At 37.6% G+C, this 19,116-nt stretch overlaps 1 protein-coding gene across 1 annotated transcript; it reads right to left on the bottom strand.

Annotated features, from left to right (window-relative positions):
* Positions 1–1,005: 1,005 nt before the first annotated feature.
* Positions 1,006–17,181, bottom strand: LOC128233984 (lanC-like protein 2). Its single transcript, XM_052947898.1, has 10 exons — positions 17,010–17,181; positions 14,515–14,632; positions 13,488–13,591; positions 12,827–12,933; positions 12,308–12,452; positions 11,583–11,723; positions 7,920–8,105; positions 5,850–6,026; positions 5,513–5,579; positions 1,006–2,634 (listed from the first exon to the last, which is right to left on the bottom strand). Exons 1-10 carry the CDS (start codon positions 17,079–17,081, stop codon positions 2,558–2,560), a joined length of 1,194 nt encoding a protein of 397 aa, XP_052803858.1. The 5' UTR covers positions 17,082–17,181; the 3' UTR covers positions 1,006–2,557.
* Positions 17,182–19,116: the final 1,935 nt, after the last annotated feature.

The raw sequence follows: 19,116 nt of genomic DNA, 5'->3' as shown, positions 1-19,116 counted from the left end.
TAAGAAAACATCCGGTTCATTGTCAAAATTGCTAGATCGGTATGCGTCGCGAAAATTTAAATGTAAGCCATAACTCAAAATCTTTTTCAAATATTTACACAAAAGTTATTCCTCTTTGCCTATTGAAAAACGTATCTAAGATAGAATACAAACATCGCCGGTATAAAAACAAGTATTCTCCAAAACAAAGAGCAACAGCGGATTAGTTTAAAACCATCTTAACATGGACGTATCCTTCTTTGTAACAAACATGTAGAAGCAGATATTGAGTAATCGCATTAAGGTGACGATGTTCAAATAACACAACAAAGTGAATGATTGTAGCGACACTCACGTGGGGATTATGTAAGGGGGGGGGGGGTGAATGATGGTAGTGACTCACTCGGAGATTGTGTAAGGGGGGGCGGTGGATGATGGTAGTGACACCCACTCGGAGATTATGTAAGGGGGGGGGGGCGGTGGATGATGGTAGTGACACTCGCTCGGAGATTATTTTAGGGGGTGAATGATGGTAGTGACTCACTCGGAGGTTATGTGAGGGGGGGGGGGGGGGGTGAATGATGGTAGTGACACTCACTCGGAGATTATGTAAGGGGGGGGGTTGAATGATGGTAGTGACTCACACGGAGATTATGTTAAGGGGGTGAATGATGGTAGTGACTCACTCGGAGATTTTGTAAGGGGGGTGGATGATGGTAGTGACTCATTCGGAGATTATGTTAGGGGGGTGAATGATGGTAGTGACACCCACTCGGAGATTATGTAAGGGGGGGGGGGCGGTGGATGATGGTAGTGACACTCGCTCGGAGATTATGTTAGGGGGTGAATGATGGTAGTGACTCACTCGGAGATTATGTGAGGGGGGGGGGGGGTGAATGATGGTAGTGACACTCTCTCGGAGATTATGTTAGGGGGTGAATGATGGTAGTGACTCACTCGGAGATTATGTATGGGGGCTGAATGTTGGTATTGACACTCACTCGGAGAATATGTTAGGGGGGAATGATGGTAGTGACTCACTCGGAGGTTATGTGAGGGGGGGGGGGGTGAATGATGGTAGTGACACTCACTCGGAGAATATGTTAGGGGGTGAATGATGGTAGTGACTCACTCGGAGATTATGTAAGGGGGGGGGGGGGTGAATGATGGTAGTGACTCACACGGAGATTATGTTAGGGGGGTGAATGATGGTAGTGACTCACTCGGAGATTATGTAAGGGGGGGGGTGAATGATGGTAGTGACTCACTCGGAGATTATGTTAGGGGGGTGAATGATGGTAGTGACACTCACTCGGAGATCATGTAAAGGGGGGTGAATGATGGTAGTGACTCAATCGGAGATTATGTAAGGAGGTTGAATGATGGTAGTGACTCACTCGGAGGTTATGTAAGGGGGGTGAATGATGGTAGTGACTCACTCGGAGATTATGTAAGGGGGGTGAATGATGGTAGTGACTCACTCGGAGATTATGTAAGGGGGGTGAATGATGGTAGTGACTCACTCGGAGATTTTGTAAGGGGGTGAATGATGGTAGTGACTCACTCGGAGATTATGTAAGGGGTGAATGATGGTAGTGACACTCACTCGGAGAATATGTATGGGGGCTGAATGTTGGTATTGACACTCACTCGGAGAATATGTAACGGGGTAAATGATGGTAATGACACTCACTCGGAGAATATGTAAGGGGGTGAATGATGGTATTGACACTCACTCGGAGATTATGTAAGGGGGTGGATGATGGAAGTGACACTCACTCGGAGAATATGTAACGGGGTAAATGATGGTAATGACACTCACTCGGAGAATATGTAAGGGGGCTGAATGTTGGTATTGACACTCACTCGGAGAATATGTAACGGGGTAAATGATGGTAATGACACTCACTCGGAGAATATGTAAGGGGGTGAATGATGGAAGTGACACTCACTCGGAGATTATGTGAGGGGGATAATCAGTTCACGTCATACTAGTACCTTCTTTGTAGCCACAGTTATAAATACATGGTGCAGGTTTACGTTTGAGTATATTCTTGTCCATCCAGTAAGTAAAGAAGGCAGGCATCTTTTTTTGTAGTTGAGATTCTTCTTCAGATCAAAATAACTATCTGTCTATCTATCATACGCCATGCACATTTATAAAAACGTTTTAAAAAACGTCGTTAGCATACAGAATTTTCGCCTCCGCGTTTCTCAAGATGTCATTTGCATACGTTTAAAGACGTCAATTTACAAACGTTTTAAAGACGTCATACACATTTTTTATGTATTTACGTCAATTGCACTGCACTATCTTTGTAAAGACGATGTGCGTGCGTGCATGCGTGCGTGCGTGCGTGCGTGTTTAAGCCTTCAAAAAAAACGTACGTTCTCAGAGTCAACTTTCACGCACGTAATTGTCATTTAATATTGAGTATTTTACACGCCACGTTTATTGTAGACGTCAATGACATACAATTTACGGACGTAATTCTACTGTCAGCAAAATATGTCGTTTGCAAAGTACGTCATTCGCAAACATTCTGATGGCGTCATCTTCACATTCCCAGGAGGTTTCTTAGAAAGCAAATGCCGGGAACCGTGCCTCTGATGGTGTCAGGAGCTCCACGAGGAAGTAGATCGTACCAGCCAAACCTGACATTAACAACGAAATGTAAATACACAATGTATACAAAGTAATCGTCAACGGATATCCACATTGGATCCATTTCGTTTGCAAACATGTGACAATGGAAGCACATTTTATTATTCATTCTGTTTCTTTTTGGATAACTTAAAGGCATAGGGGTCGCTTTAATAAAGAACCTGCTAAGTCGATTTTCGTCGTAACTGAAATTATCTCATGATGCAGTTACACTATGATGTGTTTTGCAAACTTTTATGTTGCGTATGAAAAATAAGAAAGGTCAACTCGTCGGCACACGTCCAAAACAGCATCGTAAATTCTACAGCAGAATAAATTGCATAAGGTGTTGAACGAATACATATCGTATGTCTGGCCTATTAGTAACGTATCACTTACTTATTTATAACTTAGGACAGCGAATGGCCAGCATATATCAAGCGTTCTCGACTTATGCCCAACATTTAAAAAACTTATGAAAAACCTATGCACAGCGCGCTCGGCGTGTTGCCGACGATCACGTGACGTTCTGCATATAAAATAAGGCGCATATCTCTATAGTCCCCAGTCGCATCACTAAAAAACTAATCGTCTACCGGGATGGACGTTAAATGGGAGTCCCATGTGACAGGGCTATACACTGGTGCACGTTAAAGAACCAGAATAGCTCTAACCAGGGCTACATTCTGTCTGTGCACTATGCTCCAAACCTAAAATGACTAACAATCTCAATGGAGCACTCGCCGAATGGGCAAGGCCCGAGTGCGAGTATAAATAAGCTTACACACACTACAGTACCGCATTCACAATGCGAGCTATCAAAATGGCAGAAGACAGCAACCAAAAAGTTTTCCAGGAGCCAAGGTGGAGGCGAGAAGAACCCATCTACACCACGTCGTCCTGATGCAGGAGAAAGACAAATTGGAACTCCCGTCCAAGCCTCATCTTCTCTGTGTGGGATGGAGAAGTGATAGCAAAACGCCAATCATACTCAAGTTGTACCGTTGAACCGCGTTACTCCATCGTCAGACATACGTCTAATACGTCTGACGTCAATATGCGTTGAAAATACGTCAGATATTGGTTAGATATAGGTACATGTGTAGGGAAGTAAGTTACTCATAGGTTATCAATAAGTTAGTTGTACGGTACACATTCATACCAACCGATCTCGACATATGAGTAATTTACCTCTAAAGTAATTAAACTATATATCACGTATGTCTAAGAGTATGGCTCACGAATGCCTAATATGAAGAGGACGTCGGAATACCTCGATATTCTTATGCATGCACACACATTTATGTCGGCCTCAGCGAACAAAAACGTATGCCAGCTTTTAACGGATACAACTTAACTAAATCTACCCCTAAATTGTTTTAACGTACACCAGCATGTTGGTGAAAATTAACGTACGTCGGCATACGTTACTGCTAATCCTATACGTCATAGCGTGACCGCTCCATTAGTGCTGTAGTTTCATTATTTGCTACGTATTTGTGTGGATTTAACTTAGGCAACTTTATAATTGACACTCATTTTGAGCAGATCACAAAAATCGATGTATTTCCGTTTGTGACGTTTATACAGGTTTAAGATAATTACGACTAAAATACTTCATTAAAACGGCCCTCGAAGCATCTTAAGTCTCTTATAACAGGATTAAGCTAAGCTCACTATTTTTGTCTCGTTATATTATTGTTTATATATCCATGTTCTCAAGATTCTTTGAACTTTAAAAATAACATTATCTTTATAATTTATCACGATTAACTCATTTACGAACAGTAAAATCAAGATTAAGTAAAAATTTTGGCCTAATTAAATAAACTACTTAAGCTTTTTATGCATTTTTGAAGAACTCAGTTTAACCTTGGGTTCAGCCGCGAACTGACCTTGACCTTATTGTGACAACAAGGACATCAAACAGATCTTTATTGATTTTGATTTAACCATGTATTGCCAAACAAATAACAAACATGGGCATTGAATAAGCCGAATAACATGGAATGTAAACAGATCGGATAAAATGCAACGCATAAAATGGTAAAGATTTCAAAGAATTAAGATGTGACCAGAAGAAAAAAGAATTCATGGTTTTCGAAGGATCTCATCTGTTCTATTTAGAACAGTTATATTAATGTATTAAAGCTGCACTCTCACAGATTGAACGTTTTGACAATTTTTTTTATTTTTTGTCTTGGAACGAGCCGATTTTTGCGAAAATCCATGGAAATCAGTTAAATAAGACTGCTGACACATAATCAGATCGCAGATTTTTATATGCAAGTTCAAAAATTTATATTTTATGCATTTTTCTTAAACCGTTAGTAACGGTTTAAGCCATAAAACATTAATTTTCGTACGGAAATATGAAAATATACGATCTGATTTTCTGTCGGCAATCTTATATCATTGGTTTGCAGATATGTTCGCAAATATTTGCTCTTTCCAAGACAAAAAATAAAAAAAGTTGTTAAAATGGCCAATCTGTGAGAGTGCAGCTTTAAAGGCGAACAAGATATGTCGATGCATTTTGCTTTATTTTAATGCATTATCATGTTCAACTTTTTGACTTGAATGTTAAATAGTTAACGATTTGTGAACAGATAAAAAACATAAAAGCGATATTTTGACACTTTTTGAACAGGGGAATTTGTAGCCACGTATCTATTAATTGAAAACATTCCATTTATAAAAGCGGATATCATTTTATATTTGTACACGAATCATATCCTTTTTTTGTTTTTGTTTTGACCTTTAAAGTGAGGTAAGTTAAGTTAAACATAGTAATTTAATGCACAAAGTAAAAAAAATGCATTAATCTTTACGCTTTCATGTGTTTTAGAATCTTAAGGAACATGGATATGATATAAAAATACGACTTACCTTCAAACATCGAGTAAGGAGCATCGGGAATTCTTGGTGGTCTCTGATGAATACAAAACATTCCAAACTGGAACATAAGTTAAATTACCATTAGTTGAATTAAAATCAAGAAGGCATACAGTGGCAATTAAATGAAAACAGGAAAAAAAATACATTAATACGTATCGAATCCTTGGGCCGTATTTAATATCTTACACATCCTGGTCCCATTCATCATATAAGCCAATTAATTATACAACCAAATGTAATGAAAGACTTTTTAAAAGAACGATCAATTTCAAATGCTTTTGATATGGCCAATCCGGTAGACTCAAGACGTTCTTTGTACCCAGTTTACCTCATAAGCTCTATGAAGATACTTTTTATCATCAGTCAGCTGGTACATGGCAAGGAATGCGTAGGCGTTGCCCGTGGTACCGTGACAAATCCCATAACCCTTCCGGAGGAGGCCCCTCTCCCAGATGACGTCCGCGCATCTGACTGCCGCCTGGAGGTAGCGGTCCTCCCCAAACAACTGTATTATAGAAGAACACAGCAAGTGTACATTAAACTGGGTTTGTCCCTTTTGACCCAAGTTTGTCAACATGTGTATTGATCAAGCAGTATTTATCCAAACATTCGTATAATTAAATGCACAAAATAACGATAACCTGTGGAAAAAAATTATCAAAGTTTTATACGATATTATCTCCCTTCTTATATTATCAAGCCCAGCTTGTATAAATTGTGAAATGTTCTCCTTTAAAGAGTCTAAAAAATACTTTTAAATCCAAACAGTACGAAGATATTCACAATAAACTAATTTTTAATTGTAAAGTCAAGTTTTAGCAAAGAGTTTCAATAAATTAAGATACGGTAATGTGTAATGCCTAAGTCATTTTGTGAAATAAGGGCGAACTTCCGTCGAAATTAAATGTTATTAACTTGATAATTGTCGAGTTTTGGCCACTGGACTAGGCCATTTGGGTTTCTATTGCACTATAAACATTGTACGTCTCTTAAGCTAGAATGGTAATGTTGACTTTCTTAAAACAATGTGCAACAAAATCTGATATACCAGTAGTTAAGCAAATCTTTGCACATGCGTGCAACAACAAAATTACTTGCTCTACTAGGGTTGAAGCAGGCATGTGACCTTATTTATACTCGCACTCGGGCCTCGGCGAGTGCTCCGATAAGATTGTTAGTCATTTTAGGTTTTTGGAGCATAGCCCACAGACAGAATAAAACCCTAGTTAGTGATATCCTATATATAGCATAGTCACACATCCCCCATTTAATGTCCTTCCCGGAAGACGATAAGTATTTTAAGTGCATCCTCGGCACCCCAGCGTATCAAAACTTATAAGATATCATATAGGTTATGATACGCTGGGGTGCCGAGAAAGTTTTAGTGGTGTGGCTGGGATTCGAACCTGGGGTCCCTGCATGGACAGTCAAGTGTGTTACGACTAGACCAGGAATCCGCCACTGAACACAGAAAGTCAGGTTGTACCTTCTTATACCCCCGGTCAAGATGGAGAATCTAGCCGTAGTATTCACGAATATAATGGAGAAGGTGCGCTCAATTTCGAGTAAAAAATAAGTCCATTTTAATAAAAAATCCGGTTTTTTTTTTAAAGCCAATGATGTGCACGAAATGGGGGTTAATTAAACCTTTTCAAACCGTACATTTTTTGTCGTGATTTGCTAGCCTTGACCCTTCGAGGTTGGAGTCATGCATCAACATAGTTGCTTTACACTGCATGTAACATCAAAGCGACTTTAATATTGTTATTTGTATAAAGACCATATTCAAAAATGTGTTGCGCAAAATGTTATGAAAGGCAAAATTGCCACTCCATATTCAAAGTCGTTGATACACGCTTTATTACATTGTTAACATAAAGGAGGATTTTACTCATGTGTTGATATGCATGTACCTACAACACGAAAAGGACGTTATTACAAGGAAATATGACACAAGCACAATTGTTTCTATTTAATACCAAGAACATTTGATTGCACAATTCATTAAAGACCTTTAAAAGGTTTCCAACAGGACTGCAATTGTCTTTGGTAATTATTTCAGGAAACTATATTATTTTAAGGAACTTAACACCATTTACCATGGTGATTACTACACGTATCATTATCTCCAACGCAGTAAGCTCCCTTGACAAGCAGAGACCTCTACCACCACGTACGAAAATAGCTGTATTTCAGCTATACCAATTCATTTAAAAAAATATTAATGTAATATATAAGTAAATTCCGTTAAATCGCGTTGTCTTCGAATTTAAAAAAAAAATGAAAGAAGACTTTGAATTGTATCACGTGATATGGTTCATCAAATTGTGGTATCCGTGGTGACAGTGATTCATGTATGAAAGCGGAAAGAAACCGCTGGTTGGAGTTAGTCTTTTACCTTATATGCCTCGACGAAAGTGTGTATCCAGCCCGGAGCCCCATGACACCAGTGTACCAGCTTATCGCCCGTTGAGGACCCCAATGAGGAGGGGCAATTACCGGAAGGGAATTGGAGGGTTAACATCCACTCGAGGCTAGGTCGTACTAATTCTTGTATGTATTTCTGGACCGAAGAATCCGAGACCTGTAATGATTTTACAAGATAACTACAAGTAGTACTCTTGGGTGGCAATTACATGTTTACATGTAGAAGAGCTAGGATGCAATTTTGTATTCAATGGGCTTCTGGACTAAAAAATCATTCATATACCTGGAATATATTTTCAAGATAAAACTTAACTATATGTAAAACTATTGGCTCACTAGAAATGAAGGGTTATTACAGAGGAGGGACTGCAGCGTGAAAATCCATTCAAGACTATGTTGCAATATTTACTCTTCGATTAATCAAAGCACTTAAAGTGCTGAGAGAATGGGGAAGTGGTAAAGTGGGTGTCAAGACTGATTTTAATAAGCCCAGTTTAATAAGCCCAGTCTAATAATCACATACCTGAAGCATATTTACAAGTGTAAAGTTACTATATGTAGAAGTAATGGCACTCCAGTGAGGAAGGACAATTACAGAAGGGGAACTGCATGGTTAACTTTCACTTATAGCTTGGTCACACAACTTCGTATGGACTGATCAATCAGATACATGTAAAGTAGCTGTGTGGGATGAATTGACCCATTATGTACATGAATAATACATGTGTTGTCACTGGTGTGAACTGACCAATCCGATACATGCAGAGTACATGTGTGGCGTGAACTGACCAATCCGATACATGCAGAGTACATGTGTGGCGTAAACTGACCAATCCGATACATGCAGAGTACAAGTGTGGCGTGAACTGACCAATCCGATACATGCAGAGTACATGTGTGGCGTGAACTGACCAATCCGATACATGCAGAGTACATGTGTGGCGTGAACGTACATGTATGGCGTGAACTGACTAATCCGATACATGCAGAGTACATGTGTGGTGTGAACGTACATGTGTGGCGTGAACTGACCAATCCGATACATGCAGAGTACATGTGTGGCGTGAACGTACACGGTGTGGCGTGAACTGACCCATCATATACACGACCTATTGTATACATGTGGAGTACATGTGTGGGGTGAATTAACCTATCATATACATGTGCGGCGTGAACTGACCAATCATATACATGTAGAGTACATGTGTGACGTGAACTGACCAATTATATACATGTGTGGCGTGAACTGACCAATCATATACATGTAGAGTACATGTGTGGCATAAACTGACCAATAATATATGTATACATGTTGCGTATATGTGTGGGATGAACTGACCCATTATATACATGTAGAGTACATGTGTGGCATGCACTGACCCATCATAAACATGTAGAGTATATGTGTGGGGTGAAATGACCAATCATTTACATGTAGAGTATATGTGTGGGGTGAATTGACACATCATACACATGCAGAGTACATGTGTGGAATGAACTGACCCATCACATACATGTACAGTACATGAGTGGCATAAACTGACCAATCATATACACGTAGAGTACATGTGTGGCCTGAACTGACCCATTATACACATGTAGGGTACATGTGTGACGTGAACTGACCCATCATATATGTGTAGGGTACATATGTGGCATGAACTGACCAATCATATACACATAAAGTACATGTTTGGCGTGAACTGACCAATCTGATACATGTAGAGTACATGTGTGGCCTGAACTGACCCATTATATACATGTGTGGTGTGAACTGACCCATCATATACATGTACGTGTAGAGTACATGTGTGGGGTGACCTGACCCATCACATACCTATGTGGCATGTACTAACCCATTATATGCATGTAAAGTACATATTTGAGGGGAGCTGACCTGTCATATACATGTAGAGTTATGGCTTAAAATAACCCATTATATACATGTGGAGTACATGTGCAAACTATGATCTACATGACTTTTTGTATTACCCTTGAGCAACTATTGAAAGGTATATGGTCACAGATACTTAAGATAATGTTTTCAGTGTGTTACTCTCTCATTAAGTATTACTTATTATTATTTATAAGTTGACTTTGTTCAAAATTAAACTTTGCTAGACTTTGCATGATTTTGCAAGACATTGCTTGATTTTGCTACACATTGCTTGACTAAGCTAGACAGTCCAATTTTGCCTAAAAATGCTTTCAAAAATATAAAAAAAGATACAAGAACTTGATATAATTGGTTTCTTTAAGAATACAACCAGCTGTTGAAAACGAATTGAGGTTCCTAGCAACAAACAAGAGCTGTCACAGTATGTGACGAATGCCCCCAAATGTGACATTGACCTATGAACAAGGTCAGTACATGAAAAGTTGATCTTGCCTTTACGTGTCAAAAACATATGGCAAGTTATTTTAAATTGCCTCTAAACATAAAAAAATACCACCCGTACTTGACAACCTACACTGTTATGTCCTTATAAGCAGCATTCCATTGTGAATAAATACTAAGTGTGACCATGAACTTAGAGGTAGGGACATGGGTCTTGCACGTGACATGTCGTCTTGGTATGTTGGACACATGTGGCTAGTCATTTTAAAATCTGTCCATACAAGAGAAAATTACAGCCCGGACACGACAACCTATTCCCTATGTCCTTATATATGCAGCATTCCATTGTGAATAAACACCTAAGTGTGACCTTGACCTTAGAGGTAGGGACACGGGTCTTGCATGCGACATGTCGTCTTGTTATGTGGAACACATGTGGCAAGTTATTTTAAAATCTGTCCATACAAGGGAGAGTTACAGCCCGGACACGACAACCTATACTCTATGTCCTTATATGCAGCACTCCGTTGTGAATAAACACTTAAGTGTGACCTTGACCTAAGAGGTAGGGACACGGGTCTTGCACGTGACAGGTCGTCTTGGTATGTCAAACACATGTGGCAAGTTATTTTAAAATCTGTCTATACAAGGGAAAGTTACAGCTCGGACACAACAACCTATACTCTATGTCCTTATATGCAGCACTCCATTGTGAATAAACACTAAGTGTGACCTTAACCTTAGAGGTAGGGATACGGGTCTTGCACGCGACAAGTCGTCTTGGTATGTGGAACACATGTGGCAAGTTATTTTAAAATCTGTCCATACAAGGGAAAGTTACAGCCCGGACACAAGTTATTGAGCTGGACACACGGACGGACGGACAGACAGACGGTGCGATTTTAATATGCCCACCTTCGGGGGCATAAAAAGATACTGTGTTAAAGGTTTTAATAATGCGAATTCCTTGCACAGCATATTTGTTAAAATGTAAAGAATTTATAAAGAATATTAAATTATTCATATTAATTTCGTGAATACTACAGCTCGATCAAGTTGATGTCATTGCTAGCCTTGACCCTTCGAGGTTGAAAACGAATTGAGGTTCTTTTTCTTTTTATGCATAAAATTTAGAATTTAATTTTCAAAATTGGGAAAAACGTATATGTGTTTGGTTTGAAAAAAGGGCTGTATTACCAAATTGGTCAGAAAACACACACTGATTTTTACTGCTTTCCTTAGACATCTTTGCCAATGTTGCACATGTGGGAAACCTTATTTATATTTTATACTGACCTGCATTAGCATATAGTATATCCCAGCTAGTCCATGGGCAGCCCCAAGATAATGCTTGTCATGCCAGGCGTACATGAGAGGGTGTTTCCACCGTTGTTGTTGGGACATGTGAAGTCCCGAGTCTATCACACATTTGTACACCTGAGAAGTCAAAAAGAGTTTAATTGTACTAAAAATGTTTACATGTTTGTCAACCCAAACTATTACTTACAAGTTAACCACAAGGGCTATACACGTGATAAAACGTCAGTGGTTCTAACAGCTGATAACTGTCATTCCTTAAAAATAGTTGGGGATCTGTTTGAGAATGCGGTATTCATGTCGGAAGCAAGATCAAGGGGCTTAAACCCCTTGTGAAATTGTTTTCAAAGTCATTTTTATTTATTACATGTACTTCCTACAGTTTTTGATGCAAATGTCCGTACAAAAACAATCTTTACAATTGTACTATAGTCTGAAGTGAAAGTTCTTCATCCTGATTTAAGGATTAAATCCAAACTTTAGAACCCCTGTAGCGCTTAAAACCTGATATGGTTGACAGGATGGAACATGTTTGTAGAAAATATATATTAAATATTTTCCATAACTCCTGCAGTCTTAAATACTTTCAAAACACATAATACAACATACAATAATCATTCCTTATAACTGTTATAAGATAAATACAAACATTTATTATATCAAGCAACCTATTTCAAATGAGAACATGTAATTTAAAGACCTACCTGTAACACAATATCCATATGAATGCTATCATTCCCACAATGTTTTCTGACTAACAACAGGGCGTACATATAGCCAACCCTACCATACAACAGTTCGTCAGGCAAAGATGGATCTTCACATACTGCCTTGTGTAAAGCTTCAAGTCTGAAATCAAACTTAAATTAATCCCAAAATGATAATGATAATTAACACACTTAAAATAAAATTTAATCTGACTGGACTGATGAGTGTTTTTTTAATGAATAAGCAATAGACTGCAGAAAACTTCAACAAATTACATTGCATGCAGGTGTTCTACACATGTATATGTAGCTACAATGTAAATATATGACCAAAATAAAGTTGAGATTTAAAATCAATACATGTATGTGAATAGGACAAGTATATGCATTTAGTAAAGATTATATGAACATTGATACGGTTCAACTACATTTTTGAGAAAATATTTCTTTCAAAGGTGTCATTTGTAAAATTAATGCACATACATGTACATTTACCGGGTATATGCAGAATATTACCGTTTGATACAGTCCGCAGATGCCGCAGTATTCCCAAGCTTGGAATAAACCACTGCTCCTAGTGCAAGTGGACCGGCATCTCCACAGAGAAAAGAGATCCTTCGACCCTAAATGAAATTAACAAATTTACAAAAAAATGCAAGTACATATGGGCAAGCATGGTTAATATGAAAACATTACCAGTCATAATAATTTAACAAAGCTTATTCGGTGGAATACTTACTTATTCCAAATTGAGGTACTTTCAAAAAGGCATACAGATTTTCAAAATCCATTACATGTGTACACATTTGAAATGATCACACTTTTAGACAGCACTGTGGCTTCAACAGGTGATAATAACTGCACCTACTTTCAGAGTTATAGAATTTATTCACAACAAGCGCAAAGCACAATACTGTATACTTTCAACCTTGAGAGGTCAGTGAAGAAACTGGTTAGAGCCACTGTAAAGCTTATCATGCTTAGGCATGTGTATATTTAAATATCGATGAAAAATATCCACACTGTTCCTATTGCACTGTTAGACTGGTAACCTTTCAAATATGATAATTACTGCATAAACCAAAACAAAGAAAACATTCTAAAATACAGTAAAACCCTCATTTATAAAACCAAATACCAGGACAGGTAAATGGTGCTTTTATTCACCACAACCCACCTTTAACCTTTTAAGCGCTGGTTTCAAGCAGTCAAGTGCACACTCAAGCTGGCCTCTATCAGAATTCTTGTACGAGTACAGTCGGAGGTGCAGCAAGGCAATGCCTGAAAAGAAGTTGGGGTGCCTGTGTACAATTGTAAGCAAACACAGAGTTGGGATATCTGTATACAATTGTAAGCAAACATCAAGTTTGGATTCCTGTATACAATTGTAAGCAAGCACTGAGGACCAAAATGGCTTCAAATCTCTAAGCTGTGTAATGGTTAATTAACTTTTTATATATCGGGACAAAAACAACGAAACTGTTATAGCATTGTGATGATGGTTTCTTTTACCAGTCGAAATGGCTTGAAGTTTTATTGCTGATAATTGATGATTGTATGACTGTAAACATTGTCTAACCTTCAATGCCTCAGCATCAAAATTGAGAAGTTTGTGAAAAAGACTTGGTCAAAATGATAAATTGACAATATTGATATATGTTTGCAATACTGTTTTCAAAGTCAAAATCTCATTGCTGTGGCTTCAAAATGTGAAGTACGTCAAAAGGTCAATGACAACCAGTTAAAGATCATGGTAAAGGTTATCCAATGAAAGACCATAGTAAAGGTTTTCCAATGAAAGACCATGGTAAAGGTCATCCAATGAAAGATCATGGCAGAGGTCATCCAATGAAAGACCATGGTAGGTAAAGGTCATCCAATGAAAGACCATAGTAAAGGTCATCCAATGAAAGACCATAGTAAAGGTCATCCAATGAAACACCATGGTAAAGGTCATCCAATGAAACACCATGGTAAAGGTCATCCAATGACCCATGGCCTAGTGAAATTTGTTTGCAAAACTACACATGATTTAAACTTCAATAGGTAAAGTTTTAAATATATATATAAGAAAGTAGGTAAAAATCAGTCAACCAGAGACAATAATGAAATTATTTGTAAAACTGTAAATCTTGTCCATTTTAAACACCACGCTGTAGCTTTAAAATTTTCTTCATCCAACCATCACCTTTTACTTAACATACCTCCTATTCCAGTGTAAACAGAGTAATTATCATCATCTTCATTTTCTAGCCCAGTGTACAATCTCTCTAACATATGTTCTATTCCCTGCTTTAAAGGTGTACAGTACTTGTCAATCAACTGAAAAACAGACACATAAATAAATATAAATGCATACATGTACTACAGGCAATTTACCATAATGAACATCAAAATGCATCTTGCTTATAAAGTTGTATCTGTATTAATTGGCATATCACGGAGTTGTTTGTGAAAAAATACTTCAAATAAAGATGTACATGTATGTGTTTCAGGATACAATGGAATGCTTTATTTCATCATTTTACGACTAAGAACATGTAATCAGTCTTCAATTGTAGTACATTTATCACAGTTAATCCAAACACTGATTGTCTGAATTTATCGTTAAATTTATTTTTTGGTCTGGATTTCATTTCTTCTTTGTTTGCTTAAATCTTATTTCCATCAATAAACCGAAATCGCTATTTTGAAGTGATCCCTATTTTGTAGTCAAAATTACAGTACTGATTCGTTATGTCACACCCATTTACCAATCATTGTTTCAAACTTGGTGTTCACATAGTTTTCACACCATACTGCTATAGCAAGCAGGCATCAGACTGAAGTGATAATGAAGCACAATAAGCGCTTGTTAAAGAATGACATTGAGACAGGGTTCGAATTTAACTTTGAGGAGCACTCGCAAAATTTTGCGAGTGCATATTGAGGCAACTCGCAAAATGACAAATCAACTTGCAATTTTATTATTTGCTTTATTCCCTTATAATATTGTCTAATTAAAGTCGAAATTAACACCTAAGACATATTATGAGTATTAAAAAGTATCAACCTTGAGTGACTCGACTACTAGAACTTGTTGATGGCTTATTTTATTTGGGGAGTATGGAAAGACTTGTTGATAACAAAGCTGTCCAATAATTTGACATTGTTCACTTTGTATATTTACCCTCGCCATCGGGTAATTTAATACCCATTCGACAAGCACGCTACAGATTTCATTAAGTTTATCAGTATTAAAAACAATAAAATAATAAATTTAAAATAAAAAAGCAACAGTAAATGTAGCGTGGATACTTTGGACCATGAAATATATCGATCAACGAAGTCTATTCAATTTGACAGGATGATGGGGTTTACATATAGTGCGCAAAAGCGCTAAATTTAGCCAATGATTGAGCCAGGTGATTACGTCATTCGTATTCACTTTGTATTATGCACGCCTCGGAGCATCCCGGAAAGATTCGAGATAAAACTCAGCCTTTTCCGTATTTGTTCTATTTTTGAAAACCTACTAGAGCGTGACTCCGTACTGTCTTCTTTATACTGGTAGTGTAAACATGCCACTTATAGGCTGTTTACACTCGACTACATAGCGGAATTAAGTTCATGTTTATTCTACTTTCCTTTTAACATTTTGTGGGCTAGAAAAAGCCACTCGCAGAATTTTGCGAGCTTGAATAAAAGTCACTTGCAATTTCCAAATGTCTCTCGCATTTAGCGAGTATGCGAGTCTAAATTCGAACCCTGTGAGCAGTGTACAGGAGTAGTACCAGGCTTTGAAGTTAGAGGGCGCGTAAGTTAGGGGCGCAACCTTTTGACATGCACCCTCTCTCTGAACCGAAAGTATATGACATAAACTGTTTGCATGTGGATTTGTTGTTATTCAATCAAGAATGTTTTTACAATTTGTAGTCTGAAATGATGCACTAAAGGCGTATTTTATTATTTTTTCTCCTATTTTGACATAAAAAGTAAACTTGGATGATTTCAAAGGGGGCCCGCACCAGGTGTGCCCCCCTCTAATTTCGCTTGTTGTGTATTTAACAAACATTTGTGTCAGATAATGAGCAATTTATTTTTTGTGTGGAAAATTATTTAATAGCTGGTTTTTACAATCTGAATTCTGTTTGAAATGTATTTCTTATCAAATTTGATTGCCTTATTACTCACTGCGCTGCCCACAAATCTGAAGAAGGGCCCAGTAACCAACCCCGCAGGATATCTAGAACGGCTATTGTAAAAGCCTACATAGGGCTATATAAACTTTGCTTTGTAACACATGCATACATTTGCTGTCATTTTGTTTTAAATGCATAATATTGTTTTAATAAAAAGTATAATTACAATTTTTGGACAAGCTATATCAAAATCGTCAACACTTAATTGCTTCTGCTTTAGCATGTAGCCACAAAAATGCGCGTTTAGGGAACTTTTTTTAACATTTGGATATTTATTGTGTTCCCTATAAAGACTCTGAAGCGGCTGTTTATATGGACTACTTTAGCATGGTGATAAAATATTTTGAAAAGTAAATTTTCTGACTGGCAAATATTTTTTGGGACAGGCTAAAGCTGCCAACTTGACTCTCTGGAAGACTGGCAGAAACTGTTAATTTTTGTTAAGACTAGAAATGGAAGACTTCTTGGCTTGTCCGAAATATTTGGCGTCCGAAATAATTTCTCTAAGAAGTAGTTACTTTTCCATCACTTCCGACGAGATCTTCGCCTCCATAATCTTTTATGTTGTTTTCGTAGTGTCTATCACCCATGTTTATTTATTCAATATAACATGTCATTATTCCGAAGAATGAAAAAACTAGCAAATACCAAATGTATTATTTTTCATAACAATCTAAGTAACAGACAACAGTTTGCGCGTGGGCTCAAAGGAGAGTAGCAGACAATTGCCTGGTAACTGTCGAAAATTTCATTTTTCTTGAAGCCTTTGTAACGCTTTTGGCCATAAAACATTAATTTTCGACCGTAAATACGAAAATCTTTGATCTTATCTTTCGTCTGCAGTCTTAAATCACTGGTTTCCAGACAATTGCTTAACAATAAGTTCATTTCAAGACAAAAACGTTGCCAACTGTTAATCTGTGAGAGTATACTGTACAGCTTTAATCATTATTATGAAGAGAAAGGGTTCGATTCCCGGAGCGGGTCACTTCTTGCTCCTTTGGTTATGAAATCCTTTCTACGACCATTCGCACTGTACCACTCCCCCTGGCATGTACGGAAGTTGTCAGTTCCTTGCAGAGGTGAATGCACCTAGTACTGGTTAACCTTCCAGGATAATGTAGGTGTGCGGTGGTTGAACTGTCACTCTGGGACTCTTCAATGTGTTAACGCCGGGACCCGGAGTATAAACTACTAACACCACCACCACCCCACTATTCGTAATTGGTAATTGATGTCGTCAGTTCATTTTCCTTGCTGTGTACATATTCGCGACTGTCTTCAAAAATCAAAGCACTGAAAGTGCTTAGATGCTGGGGCAATAGTAATGTGGTTGTCGAAACTAATGTAAATGGCGTAAAGCAATGAAGGGGTGATTGCGAGATACACTAACAATTTTTCCTATTCAGATTTAGGAGCGCATAACGATTGATAGCATGGTTGCAACTTTGTAAGAGTGGATGAGTATTTGTTATACATGCATGTATGGCAACAACTTCTACCATACTGTATTATTGCTTTCATATTATGCATCATTTATAGCTTACTACTTGCAACCTACATTGACAGAGTGTTGGTCAATATCACCGATTGTTTGCAATATTTACATACTAATCGTTTTAAAAACATATTTCGTAACGATATATTACTCTATCACACACAGCTTCCATTAAACCACAATTCTTGCACAAAACACACATCAACAGTTGTAACACAAAAGTCATTTTCAGTATGGACGTAATTTCAATTCATGGTCACCTCATCTCGCAATCATCTCTTCAATTGTGTCATCAAAATTAAGCTCTAAATAGAACTTCAAATCAATATTTGGTATACTCGGAAATGATTTACATATGTAAATAATGACGTTTTATTAAAATGAAAAGTTATCATTTACATGAAGATATCATAAATTAAGGATTTTTTCTCATTAACCTTAATAAGCATTATGGCTCATTATAAATACACTAACAGTCAATCCCTGATCGTTAATGGTATAACCCTACCTGATTTATATTGTGATGTTCTAAACAAATACGTAAACGTAAAATGCTTCATGCGGATATATTGACTGATCGGCTCAATGACCTTTTAAATACCTTTTTAAACCGATCATGATACACGCCTGTAAGTATTTGAAAAAAAATCTTAGAGAAAGAAATCGTCGTGTTTATCTCAACTCTCCGAGACCCTAACTGAGTAACATGTATAACATTTATTTACATTTTCGAATAAGGGGAACCTAAGATGCCTCAGTGGTGCTCGTATTTTCCTGCACTAAATGCAATTAGTTTTATTTCAGATGTTTGTTTGCCCATTTCTTTCGACCTGGGTAAGTGCTGTTGCCCGCGGATAGTTTTCCTGTGGTAATTAGGTAAAGGCCGTTTTCACTATAAACAGCACGTGCAAGGCGATGATCCCTCATTTAATTGATAATGTTCGTAAGAGATTCTTATCCTTTTATTTTGACATCTGGAAGAATATACTTCAGCATATTTTTTATTGTTGTTCTAGTTTATTTGAATTATGTTTTACCTTTTTGTTTATACAATGATACAATCAATTATTTTTGGGACTGTCAAGAGACATCTTGTTCGCTAAGGCGAGCAATATTGATGTCCGACA

Source organism: Mya arenaria, chromosome 1 (genome assembly GCF_026914265.1).
Source record: "Mya arenaria isolate MELC-2E11 chromosome 1, ASM2691426v1".
NCBI classification, from domain to species: Eukaryota; Metazoa; Mollusca; class Bivalvia; order Myida; family Myidae; genus Mya; species Mya arenaria.
The sequence above is the reverse complement of the archived record's forward strand: the minus strand, read 5'-3'. Positions and strand labels throughout refer to the sequence as shown.